Source organism: Apodemus sylvaticus, chromosome 11 (assembly GCF_947179515.1).
Source record: "Apodemus sylvaticus chromosome 11, mApoSyl1.1, whole genome shotgun sequence".
In the NCBI taxonomy this organism is placed as follows: domain Eukaryota; kingdom Metazoa; phylum Chordata; class Mammalia; order Rodentia; family Muridae; genus Apodemus; species Apodemus sylvaticus.
The window spans coordinates 79,515,840-79,540,086 of record NC_067482.1 but is presented as its reverse complement, the minus strand read 5'-3'; the positions used below and the strand labels follow the sequence as shown (position 1 = coordinate 79,540,086).

At 38.8% G+C, this 24,247-nt stretch overlaps 1 protein-coding gene across 1 annotated transcript in view; it reads left to right on the top strand.

Annotated features, from left to right (window-relative positions):
* Window positions 1-303: 303 nt before the first annotated feature.
* The window catches only part of Hormad2 (HORMA domain containing 2), an 88,759-nt gene continuing 64,815 nt past the window's right edge, over window positions 304-24,247 (top strand). Inside the window, exons 1-7 of the mRNA XM_052199253.1 lie at window positions 304-354; window positions 7,747-7,888; window positions 10,600-10,663; window positions 11,116-11,152; window positions 14,076-14,096; window positions 14,751-14,777; window positions 23,280-23,347. Of these exons, the coding sequence (XP_052055213.1) occupies window positions 304-354; window positions 7,747-7,888; window positions 10,600-10,663; window positions 11,116-11,152; window positions 14,076-14,096; window positions 14,751-14,777; window positions 23,280-23,347 (410 nt within the window). The remainder of the gene's footprint in view (window positions 355-7,746; window positions 7,889-10,599; window positions 10,664-11,115; window positions 11,153-14,075; window positions 14,097-14,750; window positions 14,778-23,279; window positions 23,348-24,247) is intronic.

Genomic DNA, 24,247 nt, shown 5'->3' with positions numbered 1-24,247 from the left:
TTACATAGCTTTCATTTGGAAAATTGAAAATAAGAATTTTTCTAATTCAGATTAATTTTTGTAATTTTTATAGGTCCAAGAAGAACTATTTTAGCTCTGCTCTCCCTTTGTATTTTCAAATTGAGCTTGGTAAAGTTTTCTTATAACAGGACAGTCTGAGAAATTGTACTTGATTTTAATTTTTGGTTTTAGAGTTTAGTTCCATATTGGAAAGACCAGCTAGTAAGTATTATGTTAGGGAAAATCTCTCATTTTTTTTTAAGCAGGTTGGAATTATTGAAAGAATCCTGACTGACTCTCGTGATGGCTACTGCGCAGCTCTCGCACAGCGCCAGAACACTGAAGGCATCTAAGGTACTTGTTAAGAATTAAAAAGAAAAATCAATGACCATTTAGTGAGTTACTTATTTTAAAATTTCTTTAGCAGCAGTTTTATCAGTTAATTGGCACATAACACTCTGGGAAAGTATGTCTACATTTTAATGCCTAGTGGACTGGGGATATTCAGAAAATTGTGACCAATTATAAAGTTATGTACTGGGTGCTTGTTTCATGTTTACTAGAGTAAAAGAAATCAGAAACAAAACGATGTTTAAAGAGAAGGTTCTTTGTTAGGCATGTACTTCCTGAAGCAATTAGGAAACTTGTAATTTTCAGAATGAAAGAGGAGAGATCTGAAAGAAGCTTTGAGCTAAGAGTCTGGGGAAGAATGTATTAGTCACTTCCTGTGGGGATGACAAAATATATGAGATAATAAACTTAAAAGGAAGGAGGATTTATTTTGGCTCACAGTTTCAGAAGTTGCTTCTATTGTTTTTGACTCAGCATCAAGGCAGACAGACCATCATGGAGACATGCAGGGGAAACCCATGGTAGAGCAAAGCAGCACATACAGTGGTCACGACGAGGCCGGGGTGGGGAGGGGGAGATAACCTGCTGTCATTCCAGTAGATTCTCTCTCTCTCTCTCTCTCTCTCTCTCTCTCTCTCTCTCTCTCTGTCTCTCTCTGTCTCTGTCTCTCTCTCTCTTGCGGTTTTTCGAGACAGGGTTTCTCTGTGTAGCCCTGGCTGCCCTGGAACTCACTCTATAGACCAGGCTGGCCTCAAACTCAGAAATCCGCCTGCCTCTGCCTCCCAAGTGCTGGGATTAAAGACGTGAGCCACCATTGCCTGGCAGATTCTGTCTCTTAAAGTTCTGCCGTCTCCCAGTATCACAGCAGGTTGATGACCTGGCCTTCAACTTCAGGGGACATTTAAGATTCAGACATAACAAGCTACAGTATGTCAGGACAGGAAACCTTGCTGGGTTTACCCAGGCTATTTCAGTAAATCCCAGAATAGTGATTAATGCATCACATATAGTTATTTAGATTCAGCTTATAATATATGTATAATAATGTGAAAATAAAAATGATGGTCTTTATCTTCTTTGTAATCATATTAAGAAAAATAAGATTTATGGTAACTAAGTCAATATACCTATATTTACATACACATGAAAAAGAGAGATCAGGAGAATGGTCACATGCTTCAGACCAGTTGGGCTCCAGAGTGGGTTCCAGGTCACCCTGATCTAGACTGAGAAGCTGACTCTACTTCTCAACCTACAAAGGAATACAGTAATTCAAACTGTAGCAACCTCCCCAGGTTTGTATAATTTGAAATGATGAGAAGGCTCATAGAGGAGAGAAAATTTTATGAGGAAACCTGGCCTATGCCTTGGCTCAGGATAAGAAGTAAGCGTGGTGTGTCTTAGGGAAAGCTGCTCTTTCTGTACTAAAGCTGTCATGTTGACCGGGGGCACAGATAAATTTGGATCTTAGAAGCCAGGCTAAAGAACTGATGCTTTATTTTGTAGCCAGTGCCAGGTCAGAAGGTTTGGTTGATTAGAAGAGTGAGTATAGACTTGTTTTAGGAGTGTTAAAAGGTAGCAGAGAGAGAAAGAGAGGTTGGAAGTTGAAGGAGAAATTGGGCATCAAGCAAGCAGTCGCCTCTTTGGCTTTGTGCCACTGTTTTTCTCAAGCCAACACCCAATTTCATCCTAAGGGAGTGTCCTCACCTGGGGGAAATGTTGAGTAGGGTATGTGAATTGCAGTCAGCATGGCAGCCAGTTTTCTCATTGTAAATGAACAATTTGACTTTTTGGTTCAACTGAATCTTTGTTGTTTGAGTTGCATGAGCTGTTTTTCCCAGTAAATTTCATGTGACAGTGTAGTTCTGTTATTTGATACTAAAAACAATGATAATTATTTGGTTTTGGACCCAGGGCAAGGGACTGAGGTACATATAAAAGCAGACCTGGCCTCTAGGTTCTCCCAGCATCCCTCAGTCCCTACCTGGCATATCCTGCCCCCAGTTCTGAACTTTCCAGCCCAGGGGTTAGGCTGCCCTTCCCACAGTCTCCTCTCTATAGAATCCAGGCATTTTACTAGCTCTTTCTATACCCCTTCCCCTTCTCTCTCTTCTCTCCTCCCTTGCTCTCCTTCTCTCTGTATTGAGCCTTTTCTCTCCCTCTTCCCTACCATGGTGGCTTCCCTGGCCTCCTCCTTTGGGCAGTGAAGTTGCCCACTGGAGAACAGCTGCTCAATAAACCCGCCTTCAATCTAATCTGGTTTGAATTGACTCACTGGCAGAGAAATAACCTATCAATAATAACTGTAGAATTCAGAATTCATTCAGCATTTAATTATGTTCCAGGCATTGGACCAAGGGCATTATGTTATTATTTTAGTTAAAACTCTCAATAAGGAAGAAACTGAGCCTTTAATCTCAGCACTTGGGAGGCAGAGTCAGGCAGATCTCTGAGTTCAAAGCCAGCCTGGTCTATGGAGTAAGTTCCAGGACAGCCAGGGCTACACAAACCCTGTCTTGAAATGAAGGAGGATGTGGAGGAGGAGGAGGGGAAGGAGGAAGAGGAGGAAAGAAGGAAGAAGGAGAAGAAAAGTGCATCTTGGAGAAGTAAAGTGTCCAGCTCAGGGCACACAGCAGCTCACTTGTCAACAGTAGCTTTACTACCAGAACAGACAGTGCTTGCTATTTTCAAGCTATGATATTTTCATATATTAGATATTTACAGCATCACCAGTAACATTTTAACTGTTAGACTATCTGATCTAAGGAGAAAATCCCTTTTCCAGCTGTTGATCTTTGTTATTATAAATAGCCCTTTTGAGGCTTTTTTCAAGTTATTTAGCTTTACAAATGAGTTATTCATGTATTACTTTTGGAATGCTTTCAATGAGTCATTACATGTATTCCATGTCAGCTATTACCCAGTTAGTCAAAGAAACTTTTAATTTCTCAGGATCTATGCGTTCAAAATCCCAGATTTTCTGTTTACTTTTTAGATGTACACTGCATAGCCCAAGGTCACTGTGTAGTTTACGTACCATGTAAGCCCATGGCCATGAGCTGCAGTCCTTTTGCTTCCAACTCTAGGATAATAGGATCCTAGTACGAGGATCATAGGAGTGAATAACCATGTCTGGACTCAAAGAGAAAAAATTAAATGGCTTTAAAATAGCAGAATATAATGCAAAAACATAAAATGATAACTCATTGTCATTATATAGACTACTAAAGAAAATACATTCTTACATATGGCAAAATCATATCTAGAATATCCTGAAGACATTTTAGGAATATGTGTGTATATATGTGTGTGTGTGTGTGTGTGTGTGTGTGTGTGTGTGTATGTGTGTGTGTATGTATCTCTGTGTGCACCTGTATGTGAACTTTTTGGAAGTTTTTTTTTTTATCTGAACAGATGTTTGTATGTAGTAACTATCTCTAAGTAACTTTATTAGAATTCTTAGAAGTCCAGCAGTTGAACTGAATAGTATAATAAAAGGACATTTGTTACTTGCCAGCTGTATGATCTGGCAAATTACTTATCTTTCTAGATTTCCTTTTAGAACCTATGACAGGAATACATTGAGTTAAATGAGTTCTCAAGTCTTCCCAGTTTAAAAATACAATGCAACGTCCCCAGAATTAGATTTAATTATCTTTGATTAAAAAAAAATCATTAGTTACTTTTCTATTGCTGTACTAAGACACCATGATCAAGGCAGCTTATAGAAAGAAGAGTTTATTGGAAACTTACAGTTTCAGAGAGTGAGCACATGACCATGATGGCAGTCGATGGGAAGGCATGGCACTGCAGTGGCTACTGAGAACTCCTGTCCTGATACAGGGAGGGGAGAGGGGGGAGAGGGAGAGGGAGAAGCGGAGAGGGAAAGGGAGAAAGGGAGGGGGGAAATATATATGTATGCAGACTATCTGGGAATGACCATGGAATGGCTTTGAAGCCTCACAGCCCACCCTCAGTGGTACACCTCCTCCAACAAGGCCAAACAATTCAATCAATTGGAGACAGTGCATTCAAACATATGAGTCTATGGGGGAAATTCTCATTCATACCAAAAATAGAAAAGAGAAACTTAAAAAAAGTTTTATCACAGTCATTTATTTATTAATATATGTATGTATACATGTTTATTTATGTGTGTGTATAGTATGCTGGCTAGTTTTTATCAACTTGACACAAACTGGAGTCAGCAGAGAATAGGGATCTTCAATTAAGAAACTGGCTTTATAAGTTGGGCCATAAGCAAGCCTATAGGGCATTTTCTTAATTAGTGATTGATGGGAAGAGGTCAGCTTATTGTGAGGTGGTGCCATCCCTGAGCTGGTGGTCTTGTATTCTATAAGAAAGCAGTCTGAGCAAGCCATGGGGGCAAACCAGTAAGTAGCGCCTCTCTCCATGGCCTCTGCATCAGCTCCTGTCTTCCTCCTGCCTTGCTAGAGTTCCTGTCCTGACTTCCTTCAATGATGAACAGTGCTGTGGAAAGTCTAAGCCAAATAAACCCTTTCCTGGCCAAGGTGCATTTGGTCATGGTGTTTCATTGCAGCAACAGAAACCCTAACTAAGACACTGATTATCGGGGTGAGCAGTGTACCCTATTGTACCTGCAAAGTGGTGCCTTTACACAAGGAACTATCTTGCTGGCCTGGAAAGAGAAACTCTTTAGCCTATTTATCACTAAGGCTCTGATTCCATCAGTGTGGTCTCATTCCAGTAACACAGGGAAAGCTTACACTGTCTCTAAATGTTACAGTTTCCCTACCTTAACCAAATACACTCTATGGTTTGGAGACTTGGTGACAACAAAAGTTCTAAGAATGTCTTGGTCTTAAGAAGAATTCTGTTTGCTTTTTAGGATTAGTATGTTGCCGCTCACGATCTTGGCAGGGCTCACAGTCCTCTAAAATATTTCTGCTGGTCCCAGAGGCAGAATTCAAACAAACAAACAAACAACTCAAGTATTGGATAAAAGAGGAAAGTCATTATTCAGCTTTCATGGGCTTTCTGTTGCTTTAAAGATGGAATGCAGTCTCTTTAGTATGGTGCCCTGACTTTGCTCACATTGGCTTCTATTTCATTTCCTCTCACTTTGCCCAGCGTGAACTCTGAGGATTGGTTATTCTGATCTGAGGGTCCCACCCCCATGCCACAGTGTCCCGCCCTCTTGACTGTCCTACTCACATTCCTCTTATTTGCCACTTATCTTTAGGACTCAATTTAGTCTCACTTTCCCACAGCCTTTTACTCAGGTGAATAGCTGCTCCTGCCTGGTGCGCGCAGTCTCTACTCTCCCCACTCATTGGTTCCTCGTCTCTGCTCCTGTAGCCTAAGTCTTTCCTGTCTGCACCTGGGTTGTAAACTCCATTAGAGTACACACGCTCTCTTTAGTTCACCTATAGCTTTCTTTTTCTTTTTTCCAGACAGAGTTTCCTTATATAACCCTGGCTGTCCTGGAACTTGCTTTGTAATTGATGTTTTACAAATTAACAGAGTAGTTAATACATGTTCACATAACAAGTAAAATCACACATACACACTAAAACACAATAAATGATTGAACTAGGGACCATGTGAAGCACTTTATAGGCTTTAGCCTATTTAATCCTCAATCAAGTAGATCTTAATTACCCCTGTTTACAGATGAAGGGATTGAGTGAGGTACAGAGAGATGGATTTATGCAAAATCAGATACCTGCAACAATTTATTAGCAATAGTTTTATTGTAACAACTTTACTTATAATGTGTCTATATTTTCTTTCTTGTCACAATGGCTGAACTAACTGCAAAAGCTAAGACTTTCACTATCTGGGCATCTACTAGAAAAGGCTGCTGACCTCCGCCCAAATCATAAATTGTGTTTGTAACAGAATAGTGATTTGAACCTGGTTATCGAATGCAGTCTGTGCCTGAACCTCTCCTCTGTGCCGCCTCCTCCTCACCATTCTACTCTCAAGGCACTCTCAAGTGACTATTTCCTTTACTGCTGCATTCTGCAAGCATGAGAACCTGTGCTTGATCCCAGGCCTTGTGCATGTATGTAATACCAGCATTGGTGAGGTGAACCCTAGTGCTTGCTAACCTAACTGCTTGGCTCCCAGGGCAGTGAAAGATGCTATCTGAGAGAGAGAGAGAGAGAGAGAGAGAGAGAGAGAGAGAGAGAGAGAGAGAGAGAGAGGTTGACCTTTGGTGTCCATGTGCAAATGTACACACATGGTTGCATGCCTGCACATGTATATACCTGTACACACAGGAGCATACACAGAGCACACAGAGAAGCTTTCTTTCTTCTTTTCTTGCTTTAAAAAATGGTTTATTAAAAGAGACAATTTGGTGGTTAGAAATGGTTGAAGCTGCTTCTAGCCTGGTGACTGGAATAGATGCTGATTTATTTGTCTAGGGATGAAACTGGGGACCATGCTTTATGCCCGATAGCAGAGACAAGCTGTATTTCAGGGTCTACAGAGTAGTGTAGGAACAGATGCCCAGATATTAGAAATATAGGCAGAGAACATAAATTAGAAATCGAAGTCTTCTTTATATATTATAACTGAAACTGTGAGGACAGACCAGAGAACTGTGAAGGAAGGAAAGGACTGAAGACATTCCTGGGAGGATGGCTGGTTAAAAAGAAAGATGGGCTGGGTGTGTGGCACACCCTTTAATCCTAGGAGGCAGAGACAGGCAGGTCTCTGAGTTGGAGGTCAACCTGGTCTATAAAGTGAGTTCTAGGCTAGCCAGGACTACACAGTGAGACCTTGTTTCAGGGAATGGGTGGGTGGGGTGGGATTCAGCTCTGTAGGGATGGATGAAAGCTGAAATAGTGTTAGCAGGGAGCAGTTTAGCTCAATAACCATACTGTTCTTGCTTAACATGCACCAGGTCCTATGTTTGATTCCTAGTTCTGCCAAAACAACAAGAAAACAAAACAGTGTCAAGGCAGTTTGAGGGGGACATATGGATATAGTGTCAGATGCTCCAGACAAGGGATGCATACTCTGATGAGTTGTATGTGGTAACTTTGGAGAGAACAGTATAAAAGAGACAAGGGTAAAAATTCAGATAACTGTAAAGTCTAGAGAGTGGATGAAGAGAGGAATGAGGTTATAGAATTATAGGGAAACTCCCAATTTTGATTCGGATTAATGGGCCATTGAAATAAATTGTTTTCATTCTGAATTACTCCAGTATTTGCCTGCTATTCTGTTCTGTCTTGCTTATATGAAGACCTGTTTTAATTCAGTACTCAGAGCCCCGTTTTCTTTTGATTATCTAGAAATCAGATTTTAAGTCTTAAAAAGTTTCTGTCCTATCTGTGGTAATGGTTTGATGGGCTGAATATTCATGAATACTGATTTTTATCATCTTTGATTTTCTTCCAGAACACAATTTTCCCATCCCAAATCACAAATGAGCATGAGTCACTGGTGATGGTGAAGAAACTTTTTGCTACTTCTATCTCATGTATAACATATTTGAGGGGCTTGTTTCCAGAGAGCTCTTATAGAGATCGCCATTTGGATGGTAAAGTTGGATTAAATGATTGCTTTGACTAGTGTCCCTTTTTCTTCTCAGCAGGACAAAGCTTCCCTCTCTTACAGAGTACATTAATTCTAACTCATGGGCATGTTCTTCATGATCAATTTATTAATTCACTTTCTATTTTAATTTTGCTGTGTGTACTGGTTTTACTTATAGGGACTATTAACTTCAAGCTAGCTATCAAATGAAAAACAAACCTGTTAAGCTATATCTAATAATTCTAAGCCATCCTTGTAAAAGTGAGTACAAAGTCTATCTTAATGCTGAAGATTTACATTATTTTGTGCCTCAGTTGACTTTGTTCTTTGAAGTACATTTTAACCCTGGGGAAATTCAAAGGAATCAGGTGAGAAGTATCTCCCTATTAACATATAGAAATAGGCACAGGAGACATAAATCCATTTGTTGAATAGCATGGTTAATTTTCAGTTATTTTAATCAGTTAAGTTCTTTTTTACAATAGCCTACCTATTCATTTTATTGTTATTCGTGTGCACATATTTCCTTGTAAAGTGTTATTTACAAGGAATTACAAATCTAATTTGAAATTTCTCATGTTTATATTTAATAATATACCATGGCTTCATTCTAACTTAATTTTCTTAGGCAATATTGATTCTCCAAATGAACATCAGTGAGTGCATGTTTGCTCTAAACACAGTAGCATGGTACTTGTAATTATGACACCTTCCTTCCTGTTAATCACTCCTTTTAATTTAGAAGTGAAATCTGTAAGATTTAGTGTGTTTTCAGGGAGCATATAATTTGTTTTCCCTCCTATTTGGAACATGGAGTTATAAAAGAAGGCATACTTTGGAAAATAAACACTTTTTGAATTTCAGTTACTACTGCTAACATTTAAAAAACTAAAACAAGGCAGGGCGGTGGTGGTATACACCTTTAATCTCAGCACTTGGGAGGCAGAGGCAGGCAGATTTCTGACTTTGAGTCCAGCCTGGTCTACAGAGTGAGTTCCAGGACAGCCAGGGCTACATAGATAAACCCTGTCTTGATAAGCCAAAACAAACAAACAAACAAACAAACAAAAAACAAAAAACCCCAAAACAAAAATCCAAAACAACAAAATAAAATAAAACCCACAGCTCTTGAAGCAAGAGATATAAGAGATAGTTTATTCTAGGGCCAAATTTGAGTGACATGGGCCAGGGACACAGACTGAGGTTGCTGCCAATGCCGTATTCTGTGTGCTGGTATGAAAGAAGTTTCATGAAGTTCTTACAGTAACGGAACAAAGAAAGTCATAGAAAGTCGGGGGTATAGCCAAGTGGGGCATCTCTGCTGTCAGCCTCAGGTGCTGTCTGCTGACATTTCTAGCTTTTGTGTTGGTGTAAGCTAGGGAGTCTGTTGGTACATTCCAGAGAGAACTTACCTAATATCCACAAGGATGTTAGCTCATAAGCAGAGTTAGGCAGTAACTGGCTGTGAGGGGACGAGAGATAATGTAATTTGTAGTTTACCTCTGGACCTGTAACATCCCAACTTTTCACAGCCACTGAAGCTTTAATCAGTCAGCCTCGTGAAGTACGGCTTCTCTCCAGGAGCACTGCCTCACACTGCCCTAGGCACAGAGGCAAAAGCATTGCTCACAGTTCCATTTTGTGTGTGTGTGTGTGTGTGACTGTTATAGTTGATGCTAGTCTTCCTTAATGTGTTTCTATTTAAAGTGACATGTCACAAAAATGCTCAATATTTGTATGGCACTCTTTTTTAGTAATATCTAAGTATTATGTCAAAGTAGAATAATTTTTCTGTTCCTCAGCAATGGTAGGAATGATGTAAATTTTAGCATAGGAAAACCATATGAAAAGATAGAGGACTCCAAGGGCTGGCGAGATGGCTCCGCAGGTATAGACACACTTGCTGCGGAACCTAACGATCTGGGACCCACACAGTGAGGAGAGACCCCTGTAAGTGCCTTCTTCTGACTTGTACACATGCAGTGTGGCACACACCTTTCCACTGCACATACACGTATGCAAATCCATAAATTTATAAACACCTGATGATTTAAGAGGTTCCTATTAACAATCATTAATAATTGTTATAATTGTTATTAATAATCAGTGGGTCAGTAACTTTATACAGATTTCTGTGTACACCTATGTCTTCTTTTCTTCCCTCATATGGGAAAGTGGGAGATCTCCCGTGGAGATGTTTGAGAATAACTTATGCATTCGTGTTTAATTTTTTTATTAAGCGGTAAAATAATAAAGAATGAAATTGGGAGTGTGTTTAACTTGTTAGTGACACCTTAGATTATTTAGAGAGAAGGGAATAAGTAAAAGAAGCCATAGTGGGAGTCCGCTACACTGCTTCAAAACTAGGAATGAGGTACCTATCAGCATAGGGTTCAGGTGTAAGTGGGTATTTAAACATTAAAACCAGGCAGTGGTGGTGCATACCTTTGATCCCAGCACTCAGGAGGCAGAGGCAGGCAGATCTCTGAGTTCAAGGCCAGCCTTGTCTACAGAGTGAGTTTACAGACAGCTAAGGCTACACAGAGAAACCCTGTCTTGAAAAACACAATAACAACAACAATAACAAACAAAACAAAACAAAAAACAAAGAAAGATAGAAATATAAGTCATAAAACTAAATTTAACAAATAAAAAATAAAGGAAATGCCTTATTTAACATGAAGTTTTCAGTAAAAAAAGTTTCTATTTTTCTAGGCCTCAGTTTAAAAATTCTCCGAGAAGACAAAAAGTGTCCTGGGTCATTACATATTATTAAATGGTAAGTAAATTCTATAAAATTACCCATCAAACTTTATTTTCTAAAATCATTTCCTAAAACTACTTTTCTTAGTCCTCTTTCCTGAAAATTGTAGCAATTGTTCAGTATTATTTTAACCTATTGATTTTATTTTAGAAGAAAATGGACTTATATAACGAAAAAATATCCTAACTACGATTATTCACCATATGCCTGTTTACTAACATTGCTTTGGTGGGAAGAGAGAACATAGTTCTGTGCTTCAGAACTGCTTGTCTAATATTTATAATATTCTATAGATATATAGAAAGGTGTTTGGGGTTTTAAAAGGTGATTAAATAGAACAGGCAGAATGATTGTTAATTTATATACTTCAAAATAGAAGTGCAAACTAATTACATACTTGGATTTATTTATTTTTTTTTTGGCTATTCATATGGGCTAAAGTGACATTGGATATTATTTCTTGACAGGATTCAAGGTTGTTTTGATGCTTTGGAAAAGAGATACGTAAGAATGTTTGAAAATTTACCTCCAGATTAAAGACTCATCCTTACTCTTTAAAAAAGTTTAGACATTTTATTCTGTAATGTTTAACAGTATAGCAGTGGCTGCCTTTGTATCTATTAATCGTTTCTGTTTTTTTTGTTTTTTTGGTTTTTTTTTTTGTTTTTTGGTCTGTGTTGCCCCACTGTTGTCTCCCTTACATCAATTAGAAACGAAAGCTTCATTCTCCTTTTTATATACGCATATCTTTTTTAACCACAGAATTTCCTCTGAAGTCACTGGACAAGACCCACAGGATGTGGGCTAAGGAAGACAAGAATCTGGTAGTTAGCACGTTGAACATATTCAAAATAGTGGTGATTCAGTTTGCAGATGGAAAAGAAGAAATAGTTAAATAATGAATTTTACTCTATTTTATTTTGTTAATTATAACTCCTGTGTATGACTTTGAACTTTTAAAAGACACAGCTCAGATTTTATGTGCATATGATCTCTCATGTTTCAGTAAACATGTATGAAGAAAGTGAAAAGTGAAGGCTCAAGGTCTGGCTGAAGAGATGAGATGCATATAAATGAAATTCCTGCTCCTGTGCTCCCTCCATTTTTTCCCTGTGTCTTTACCTGTCAGCTCCACTTTCAGAAATGTTGTGAAGAAGCTTTCCATTGTAGTATTAATGTAGTCATAGGTTCCCTCGTTCCTGCCCACTCTCCAGTGGACAGTTATTCACAGTCATCCCATATTGACCCAGGGGATGGGGGATACAAAGATAAAACAGATAAGGGAAGGAAGGGCTTAGAGACCCTTAGAGAAGGTGAGTGCTGCTCGAATGAGGGCTAATGATTGCTAGTTATCTACTGGTTCAGTTGTACCTGGTGCTAAACTATTGGTTGATTGCGGCCTGAGTTGAGAAAAGACACTGCAGGATGAATTTAGACTTCTTGTCAGTAGGATGGATCAGCCTTTGAAGGACTGAAAACCTAGGAAATTTTCACAAGCACTTTATTGTTACACAAAAAGCACTTTTAGCAAGTCAATTTCCGCATAGCAAAACCTCTTATCTGATCTAGGAGTTGTGTGAAGGATGATTACCTAAGCAGTTCTCAGCCAGGAGACTTCCTGGTTTGCCAGGTATGTCTTAGGACTAAGTTATGCAAAGACTCTGGATCCTTCAGAAGAGCAGCACCATAAATCTCAGCTAACAGTCATGATCAAGGCCATCCAGGCTGAGACAAGACCCTGTTTCTTGAAAGAAAGAAAGGAAGAAAGAAAGAAAGAAAGAAAGAAAGAAAGAAAGAAAGAAAGAAAGAAAGAAAGAAAGAAAGAAAGAGAAAGAAAAAAGAAAAAGAAAAAGAAAGAAAAGGAAAAAGAAAGAAAAAGAAAAAGAAAAAAGAAAAAAAAAAGCAGGCTAATGGTGGCATAAACCTTTAAACTCAGCATTCAGGAAGTAGAGGCAGGTAGATCTCTGTGAGTTCCAGGCCTACTGAGTGAGTTCCAGCACTACTTGGACTGTTACATAGAAACCGTGTCTCAAAAAACCAAACAAAGGAACAAAAAGTAGTTTAAGTAAAACCAAGTTTCAGTAGCAAGTGCCCTTGGAAGATGTTCTGTTGAAGAACATAATCTTACTAATTATGAAATTCTGGGTACTTTACATTTTATGATAAAATTGAATTATTTAAAGTAAGCACATAAATAATTCTTACAAAAAAAAAACTGTATAGCTTCCCCCATTCCCCCTTTCATCTCACAATTCCTGCTCATGGTCCACACTACATTCTTTCAGAAACTGAACTCTGATCATGTAATTCTTTATGCCTAAAAGTTTTCCAGGAATTTAAAAATAGTGTTCAAAGCCTTTTACACGGTCAAGCAGGCCTGAATGTCCTATTGATTTTCCAAGACACCCTCCCTCACTCTCGTGCCCAGGCTATGTGAAGACTGTAGGATACCAGTTCCTTGTATCTTTGTACATACTGTTCCTCCTGTTCAGTCCCTGTGCCCATTGCCTGCTTAGCTCCAGTTTGTCCTGCAGCTAAAATTGTCCCTCACTGAGGGTTCCCCTGACACTGTGAGCTGTTTCTTCACAGCAGACCCTGAGTATAACAGTGTGGCCATGTGTTCTCTTACCCTTAGTCCCCCTGCTAATCAGCATGCTTCTTGAGATCAGTGGCTGGCCAGAGTCTTTGTTTTTTAATGTGCCAATAAACTATTAACAGTTTCACTGTGTGGTCATAAAAATAAGTTACATGCTAAAATAGCCACAAGGTGGCACTAAAGTTTTAGTCAACTGCTGCAGAATTATGGTCCTCAAATTTTATATTTTAGGTTTAAGAATTAAAAAAAAAAAGATTTATTTATTAAATGTAAGTACATTGTAGCTGTCTTCAGACACACCTTAAGAAGACATCAGATCCCATTATAGATGGTTGAGAGGCACCATGTGATTGCTGGGAATTGAACTCAGGACCTCTGGAAGAGCAGTCTTAACCACTGAGCCATTAAGAATTTATCATATCCTTGATTGTATCTATGTCTGTATATTCAATATTTCTTTAAAGCTGAGAGAATGTCTTTGTAGTTTTGTGGTACATAGAGAGCACAAGTTTGGGAGATACATCAGACTTTCTAATTAGTTTACCTTTCTTGGTAAGTTTTAAAAGGAGTACTTATTAGGGATTCTAATATAATATAAGTAATATATCTTTTGGTTCCCAAATTAGAAAATAAAAAACTTTTTTTATATTCCTTCTTCTGTAACAGTAAAGCCATTGTTTGTAATAGAAATTGTTTGACTGCATGAATTAGTTCCTTTTTCTGACCTTCTGAATATTTTCTCTCTGAAGTAATATTTGAATTAGTCTCTATCAGAAATGTCAATACTATAATACAAACATATGATAACAGCAGTTTTATTTTCTCTTGAAGCTACACATGGCAATATTAACAGTAAGTACAAACTTAAAGACCAAGTCTCTGTCTCTACATTAACTTTTGGCAAGTAAAACATTTAAACAGTAATTTTCCCCTTTCTCCCTTCTTGAGATTTATGACATTTAAAAATTGGATTTGTCAGAACTTTAGTAAGATATTATAAATGGTCAGTATATTTCTTTGGCATATATATTATTATATGAGAGAACATAAAGAATATATCATATTAACTCAGGATTTAAATATATTTTTAGATATGTAACAGTTCAAAGTTTTTTGTTTTGAAAGTTTTGTGGACTCTTTTTGAAGTTTTATATACCCATGGGTATAAAATGATGGTAGATCATCATTGAGATACCATTAATAAAATATATTAACTATTTAAATATTTATGTCATAACATTAAAGATTTATTTGTAGTTTAGTCATATTAATCACAGATACTTTACATCAGTTATAAACTTCCTCATATTTAGTGTTCATAGAAAGTTCTAAAGATTACGATTTTTTTAGTAAAATAAGAGCTCATCTTATCTCTAGCTTGAAATATGCCTAGCTGGTACTCAGTTAACAAAGCACAAGTTAAACTCTTTACAAAGACAGTGTATCTGATGAGCAGAAACCTAGTAAGCTTTGGAAATTAAGTGCTTTATATTTTCTCTTAAACAGCTTTATACAAATCCCAAGGAGCCTGAGGTAAGATAGTAGTGTACGTATACTGTATTTATGTTTATTTGAATTGAGGCTGTGGATTATGTTACTAGACTAACACATACACAGAGCAATTCATCATGAGCTTTATGTTTTATTATAAATGAAAACAGTCTTTTATTATAGTTTTTTTTAGAAAGTAGATATTTTTATATAAACACCTCTTATACAATGTTAAAAAAAACAACAAAAACACTGTTTAGAACTGAGGCTATTCTATAACATGTCAATATTAAGATTCTCCTAATCATAGATGTATAAAAGTAATTTTATTTATAATATTTGTATTTATTAACATATAATATAGAAATAATAAGCATTTATATATATTAATAAATATATTTTCATTATTTGTTTTATGATCTTTTGCAAAAGTCAAAGCTACAGCATTACTCTGAGCTCTTTGCCACCTGAATGCTGTCTGGTGACACTTTCATAAACTTGGAGAGCGTTAGGTCTTTACTCTCATCTTTAGATTCCTGGGCTTGCTTAGTGACCCCTGCAGCTTGCTGCTTTTCAGATCTTTTGTGAAATCCTCTTTGGCTCATGGTCTGTACTAACTTCTACGTTTTTCTAAAGTCCTTTCTAAGCAGAGCCCCAGTTTAACCCTCTGGGTTGATTCATATATTTCTTAAGAAGATTAGGATTACGAGTTCCTGGGAGAAGTGTGCTGTTTTTTAGTTTGCAGAGTGACTAGTATTGCCTAAATACAACATAGTTACCTGTGCCACTTCAGTGGCTTTTCTACCTGTGACAGGAACACAGTGAGAAGCCCTTTGTTTTCTCACCCTGTTCTGTCTCTCCCCTAGCTTTCTTCTCTTTTTTCCCCCTTGCTTTGAGTTTTTCTTCTCTAAGCCTAATTTAGTCTAACTGGTGACATTCAAGACTAAATTGTTTTTTAAGTCCTTAGTATTTTCTCTTTGCAAGATTGCAAATAACCATGCAGGCGAAGAAAATAACTACTGCGCACAAGTGTATAGCAATTCCTTAATGCCCAAACGGGTCTTAGGTCCTGTTTTCTGAGTCTTTCCTCCCTAAGGCTCTGTTTCTAGAACCCACTATGTAGTTGAGAATCACCTTGAGCTTCAGCTCCTGCTGCCTTTACCAAATGCTCCAGCTGCGTATGTACGGTGTTGAGATTACAAGACAGCACCTTGCCTGGTTTACTGAGCCCTGGGGCTGGAACCCAGTCTGCATTCTAGATAGGCGCTCTACCACCAACCATCCTGATCTTTTTCTCCTAGTTAGTTTTAAAAAATTGTTTTTTTAAATTAGGACAGATTTGTTCTTCTAGAACTTACTGTGTTTCCTTATGCATTCACATCTCCTAGTTTGAAATCTGGTTAGTTTGTTGCATAATGTTTTATTTGTTTGTAGATTTTTTAAAATAATAGACTTTAGCTAAAAAATAAATCAGTAGATTTAGAGGTAAAATGAGTTTACCTCAGGAAAATTCTGACAGAATGAGAATAAAACTGCTAAATTAGTTTTGATGCTAGCATATAGAATAATGAAGTTTTGAAACAAGAGTGTTTTGTGTAAGTTTCAAGCTATCCATGACCCAACAAAAATATTTTGAACACTTACCATTTATTCTCTATGGTAGCAATCCCTAAGTGCTACGTTTTCATAGCACACATCTGATTACTAAAAAATGGTAGAGTATTTGAGTCTTTAAAAAAACACAAAACAAAGTCAGTAATTGTATTAGTTCTTTTCCTGCTGCTCTGATAAAATGCCATCACCAAGGGCAACTTCGAGAAGAGTTTGTATTGGCTTACAGTTCTAGAGGGGAGCTCATCACAGCAAGGAGGGAGAGCAGCAGCAGGCAGGCAGCAGGGCAGGGAGCCGACTGCTCACACCTTCAGCCACACACACAAAGCGAGAGCAAACTGGACGAGGGAATGAGGTTAGAAATACCAAAGCCTACCCCAGTGACGCACTTCCTCCAGTCAGGTTCCTCCTAAAGGTTCCACAACATCCCCAACAGTGCCACCAACTGGGGGCCAAATATTCAAATGACTGAGGTTATGAGGGACATTTTTCATTCAGATCTCCACAGCAAAGATGATTACAGTTTCACTACTACACTAGTTCTACCCTGTTGATAGTATCTAAAAGCACGCACAAGGTTCCACTGTTTTATGGCTTGGCTGCTGCCTAACATCAAGTCACTGAGAAAACTGTGTAACTCTCTGACCTCATTCTCTTAAATAATCATGAGACAACATTTTCAGATCAACTTAATCTCTGGCATTTATTGATCTTTTGCCAACGGCTTGAGTCATCACTGAAAGGATAACCTTCCCTAAACAAAATGGCACAAAAATAACAGTATTAATATTTACTAGGAATAAAAATAGACTTTACACATGGGACTAAAATTTGCAGCACTCCTGTGAAGAATATATCAAGTACAACAGTTGAACCATAGCTTAAATTCAAGAGAATTAAAAGCTGTGCACACAATTGTAGTACATTTGCATTTATACTTTTGTTCTGATTGCTGTTGTGAAAGAGAACCTGAAAACTAAAGTAATAAAGACTGACAACAAGCTTTTCTACAAACACACACTGAAAAGTGGGAGGCATTTGAAGCAAATAAATCTTAATTTGTGATAAACCATTAAGAATTACATTTATGAGTTGGGGCAGTAGAGGCCTTTAATCCCAGCACTCAGGAGGCAGAAGCAGGTGGATCTCTGTGAGTCTGAGGCTAGTTTGGTTTATCCAGCAAGTTCCAGGACAGCCAGGGCTACCTAGAGAAACCATGACTTGCAAACAATACAAAAGCATTACATATCCAAGTTTTTTGAGCAGTGTTACTGTGTTTCATTGTCTAGGCCTTTGTGCCTATTGGAGGTGATCACACAATTTTAATTGCCTGTTTCAGTCACTGAACAATAAGTGATCCTAAAATATATGTTTAGAGACTGTATTTGTTTTTATTCATTCATTTGTTTGTTTATTTGCTTGTTTTTGGGTTTTTGAGACCCAAAAAGGTTTTCTCTGTGTAGCCCTGGTTGTTCTGGAGCTTGCTCTGTAGACCAGGATGTCCTTGAACTGTCTGCCTCTGTCTCCTGAGTGTTGGGTTTTTTTTTGGGGGGGGGGCTTCTCGAGACAGGGTTTCTCTGTAGAGTCCTGGCTGTCCTGGAACTCACTCTGTACACCAGGCTGGCCTCGAACTCAGATGTCTCCCTGCCTCTGCCTCCCAAGTGCTGGGATTACAGGCGTGTGCCACCACCGCCTAGCTTTCTGAGTGTTGGGTTTAAGTCTGACCTAGAGACTTTTTTTTTTTTTTAAAAAAGCTTCTCTATTAGAGACCAGGTGTGGGTAGCACAGCTATACCTATAATCGCAGCACTCAGGAGTGGCAGGAGTATCATTAGTTTCAGGTTAGTTGCACAACATAGAAAGACTCTATGTCAAGAATAAGTCCTTGTAAGTGAAATTCTTCTATAGCTTTTTTTTTTTTTTTGTATTTAGCACTGTTTACAGACATAAATGGGACAGACCAAGTCTCTGCCCTCTAGAAGCTTATATTTGTATGAAGAAGGGTAAATAGTAAGTAAGTAGAATTTAGTAAAAGTCATTTAAGGTCATAATGCTATGAAGAAAGTTTGAAAAGGTGTTGTCCTGATCAGTGAAAGGTAAAGACGGAAGGAGGGCTCGGATGCCTGTTTTAGATCGGCAAAGCCATAGGGAGCATCCCCGGGGGGTGCACTGCTCTTGGAGCTGAGATGGAATAATGAAGAATCAGCTTTTCCAGATCTGTGCAAGGCACCAGGATATGACAGGCAAAACAGCCCTGAGGGGAACACCAGGTTCTGGGACAGGCCATAGCTCTGCCACGGGCTCGCTTTGTCAATACTGACATTGATGCCTACCTCAGAGTGTTGGTGGCATGATCCAGAATATAGACACACGGAGGCCCTAAGACAGGAGTGCTTATAGGCAGAAGGGATACCCCGATCTGTCTCGTAAGTGAAAAAGAGGGAAACAGCAGAAGAGCTAAGTGGAGAGATGAGGAGGTACCATAGGCTTTATCACAAGGACAGTGAGAGGCCAGGGGAGGGTGACAGAGGAGCCACATGGTCTGATTTATGCTTGGAACGCTTCTTTTCATTGTAGTCTGAGGAATTGGACTCAGGCCTCACCTAGATTTTCCCTTGCCTTTTTGTTGTTGTTGTTGTTGTTGTTAGACATTATTGAGATGGATATGTTACTAACAGTATGTTACTAAGGTTGGCCTTCAATTGTGACTTCCCTTTCTGAGTAGCACTTCCTGAGTGCAAGCATATGTAGTCTGTACCTAGCCTGGTTTGTACTTTCAAAACTCTTGGCTAGAGAACAGAGACTAAAGATCACATGGATTCGGGATTCACTTTGGAGACAGACCAGAGAAGTCTTTCCAGTGACTTGGAGTAGGGAGTAAGAAACATTTGGAAGATGGTGAACTTACCAAGAATTAACCCTTTAAAATATTTATTTATATTTGTATTCATTTGTGTCTACTTGACTGTATGGGCATCATGTGTGTACAGTGCCCTTAGAATCCAGAAGCGGGTGTCAGATCCCCTAGAACTAGTTCCAGGAAGTTTTAAGCCTCCCAGCTCCTCTGTAGGAGTAAAAAGTGCTCTTAACCTAAGACATCTCTCCAGCCCCGTGATTAACATCTTTTAAAAACAGTTATATATCTCAAAAGTAAAACAACTGGTTTACAAATCAAATAATAAAAAAGACCAACTATTTAAAGATTTCTCTTATTTACAAAATACATTCCCATAGTATTAAGAGGCTAGAGTTGACTAGAAACAAGGACAGGCAAGAAGAATAGGCATTGTTTGCTTGGCAGGACAATTACACTTAGCACTGGCTAAGAGAGGACACAGTGTCTGCCAATCTGGAGTAAATGTGTCGCGCTTAGGCACCTGCAGCCACCTCTGATCTGACCTATCTCTTCTATTGTATTCACAAAATAGCCTCCTGCAAATAGGCTGAGCAGTTATAACAGCAATTCTCTTTTAACATTAGCACATTACAATCAATCTCCTTAGGTTCAGGCAGTATGAGCTGATTTCCAGGACTTGATCACCTGTGGTTAAATTGTATACTAAAGATCAGCGGAGCTTTGAGTTCAAATCTTAGAGATAAGTAACAGGAACACGAACAGTGCTTTTGATCAGTCTAACATCCCCATTTCCACATTGTCAGGTGAATGAGGGTCTGTGTTCTGATTTTAATCCATACTCTATCTACCTTTAGCACCTTAGGCTCTGTCTGCAAACTGTCTAATTTATCTAGGTAAAACAGTTATTTTTAAGCTAAAGTATTTTAAATTTTATGTGTGTGCCGGTGTGTATGTGAGTGAGTGCGTGCATGTGTGTGTGCATATGTGTGCATGTGTGTGAGCATGTGCGCGAACGTGTGTGTGTGTGTGTGTGTGTGTGTGTGTGCGCGTGCACACGCACACACACAAGTGTATGGAGGTATGAGTGGCAAGTGTATAGAGATCAGAGAACAACTTGAGGAGTCAGTTGTTCTTCCACTCTGGGTTCCTGGGATAAAACTTGGGTTGTCAGGCTTGCAGTGTAAGCACTTTTATCCTCTCAGCTATGTTGACAGCCTGAAAGAACTATTTGAGTTTGTTTTTAATGAGGAAATTTGTTCTTTATATTCCATCACATTCTTACCAGTGATGAGAGCAGATGGCAGCACTAGCTTCTAGTGCAGGAAACAAAACTCAATGCCTTAGTTTCTCAGTTCCTTTCCAATTTTTAAAATTCCTGTAGTCATTCACTTACTTCTTCCCTAAATTACCACAGAGGTTTTCAAGGTGACTGTATGGCTTCCCTGCCTGTATCTTTCCTTCCCTTCCTTCCTTCCTTCCTTCCTTCCTTCCTTCCTTCCTTCCTTCCTTCCCTCCCTCCCTCCCTCCCTTTCTTCCTTCCTTCCTTCCCTCCCTTCCTTCCTTCCTTCCATTCCTCCCTCCCTCCCTTCCTTCCTTCCCTTCCTTCCTTCTTTCTTTCCTTCCTTCATTCCTTTCTTTCTTCTTTCCTTCCTTTTTCATTTTTTTCAAAGAGGATTTCTCTGCTTAGCCCTGGCTGTCCTAGAACACACTGTGTGTCACAAACTGGCCCCAAGCACACAGAGATTGCCTAAAGGCACACACCATCACACCTACTCATTCCCTGTCTGTTTTAGTCACTGTTTTTTTGCTGTGAAGAGACACCATGACCAAGACAACTCTTATAAGAAAAAGCATTTAACTGGGGGCTTGCTTACAGTTTCAGAGGTTTAGTCTATTATCATCATGGTGAAGAACATGTCAGCATACAGCAGACACCAGAGCAGTAGTTAATAGCTACATTCTGAATTATAGGCCAAGTTGGATGAGGGAGATAGACACTGGGCCTGGTGTTACCGGTGATATACTTCTTCCAACAAGGCTCTACCTCATGATCCTTCTAATCCTTTCAAATAGTTCCGCCCCCTTCCTGGTGACTAAGCATTCAGATATTTGAGCCTATCAGGGCCATTCTTATTCAAACCAAAACCCTGTCTGTATTCTTTTTGTTTGTTTAAGAGTTGCTGTTTGTTTTATTTAAATTTTGTATGTATGTGTGTGTGTTTAAGATTATTTACTTATTTCATGTATGTAAGTACACTGTTGCTGTCTTTAGACACACCAGAAGAGGGCATCAGATTCGCATTACAGATGGTTGTGAGCTACCATGTGGTTGCTGGGAATTGAACTCAGGACCTCTGGAAGAGTAGTGGGTGCTCTTAACTGCTGAGCCATCTCTCCAGCCCATTGTTTGTATTCTTAAGGTAAATAAGGAGAGAGAGAGAGAGAGAGAGAGAGAGAGAGAGAGAGAGAGAGAGAGAGATCTTTAAAAACTGCCAACCACTGATCTGTTTAAACTTTCAGTTGAATTTGATGAACTTAGAATGAAATCCAAAATTCTTACTATTGTCAACAAAGTCTGAACAACATCTCTCATTTCCAATTAGTTGGCGTCTTTTTGGATTCTGAGAAAACATCCCTTCTCAATATAGACCTCCTTTTGCATTACTGTTCTATCAACAAGGCAATGAGGCATTGTCTCACAAATCTGTATATGACCTTTCTTTGTTTCTTTGTTTCTTTGTTTCTTTGTTTCTTTGTTTCTTTCTTTCTTTCTTTTTTTCTTTCTTTCTTTCTTCTTTCTCTCTCTCTCTCTCTTTCTTTCTTTCTTTGTTTCTTTCTTTGTTTCTTTGTTTCTTTCTTTCTTTCTTTCTTTCTTTCTTTTTTCTTTCTTTCCCCTCTCTCTCCCTCCCTCTTCTCTCTCTCTTTCTTTCTTTCTAACTCCACATTTTATTCCCCCTTCCAGTCCACACTCTGACTGGTCCACATCCCATACCTCCTCCCCGACCTCCACCCCCACCCCCTGTCTCCACGAGGTTGTTCTCACCCCGATCCCCCCACCCCACCATACCTCTAAACTCCATGGGGTCTCCAGTCTCTTGAGAGTTAGGTGCATCTTCTCTGACTGAACCCAGACCTAGCAGTCCTCTGCTGTATATGTGTTGGGGGTCCATGTTAATTGAGACTGCTCGTGCTCCTACAGGGTTGCCCTGTTCTCCAGCTTCTTCCAGCTTTCCCCTAATCCAACCATAGGGGTCAGCAGCTTCTCTCCATTGGTTGGGTGCAAATATCTGCATCTGACTCTTTCAGCTGCTTGTTGGGTCTTTTGGAGGGCAGTCATGATAGGTCCCTTTTTGTGAGTGCCCCATAGCCTTAATAATAGTGTCAAGCCTTGGGGCCTTCCCTTGAGCTGGATTCCACTTTGGGCCTGTTGCGGGACCTTCTTTTTCTCAGTTTCCTCTTCATTTCCATCCCTGCAGTTCTTTCAGACAGGAACAGAGTTTTGACTGTGGGATGGTAACAAATCCCCCTCACTTGATACCCTGACTTTCTGCTGGAGGTGGGCTCTACAAGTAAAAAAGAATCACATCTTCAGGCAAATCTTTCCTGACCCTTCTAAATCTAATGAGCCCTTCTTTCTTTCCACTATGCACGTTCTACCACACCATCTGCTTTATGTTGTCTATGGCACAAGTTCTATCTGAAATTACCTTGTTTTCTTATTTACTAGCTAACTCTGTAGATTCTGTGGAAAGAAATCTTCTCTGCCTTGTTCACCACAATGACTCCAGTTTCTAGCTTAAAGTAGATAATTTGATAAAACATTCACTACATGAACAAATGATTCCTCAACTGGTAATACCTAATGGAAAGATTTGCTAGCTAACTTATTTTTAGCTGAGAGGAGAGAGATTAAGTTATCATTACATCTGGAACCACTACTCCTTGATAAAGTAATGCTGTGAGACAAACATACAGAGAAAACATAGGGGATGGTCAACGAAGAATTCTTTTTATGAAGTAAAAATCTGGTTTTGTTTAAAAATTAACTTCTTTTTCTGCTTTCTTTGGTTTTTCTAGAAAGTGACTGAGATATACCAATTCAAATTCAAATACACAAAAAAGGGAACCACTATGGACTTTGACAGGTAGACTCTAATTTTTAACGAACATGTGAAATGTATAGGAATGCAGTAAATATAAGCCTCTATATGGCCAGTAGAAATCTTAACATCTTTTTGTAATTTTCTCGTAGCCCTATCAAAACCTCACTATCACAAATAGAAATTATAATAATTGTTTTAAGGCCTGAAGTCAATAAATTTGGCTGATGAAAGTAGAGGCAATGATGGATATCATGACTCTTAAAATTATATTAGTAAAGGGGAGGGGAGATGGCTTTGTGGTTAAGAAAGCACTCTTCCGGAGGTCTTGAGTTCAATTCCAAATGCCTATATCTGTCTATAACTCCAGCTGCAGATGAGTCATGCCTCTGAGGGTCCCTGCACTCATGTGCACATCCCCACATGTGGACACACCTACTAATAACCAAAAATAACTCTTGAAGGAACAAAAGATTTAATTTAAAAATATGTTAATGAGGCTGTCAACATGATGTTAGTTAAAGAACCCATATGACTGTCTCTAGCTATTAATCCAGTAGCTCTGTTGGTATGCAAAGATGTTGATTCTTTCCATTTTCAATAGAGGAATACTGAGCCTGAGGGAAATGTAACTCCTAATTTATTTGCCTATATGCACAAATGCTGTCAGTTGCCTATCCATATACGTACCATTTTCTAAATGTGTCATCATATAGGAAAATTCATATGCACTGTATTTTCCTATAAGTTTTTTGTTGTTTTGTTTTTTGAGACAGGGCTTCTTTGTGTAGCCCTGGCTGTCCTGGAACTCATTCTGTAGCCCAGGTTGGCCTCAAACGCAGAATCCGCCTGTCTCTGTCTTCGAGTACTGGGCCTAAAGGTGTGTACCACCACTGCTTAGCCCTATCAAGTCTTAAAATCCATGTTTTAAGATATAGTAATGGG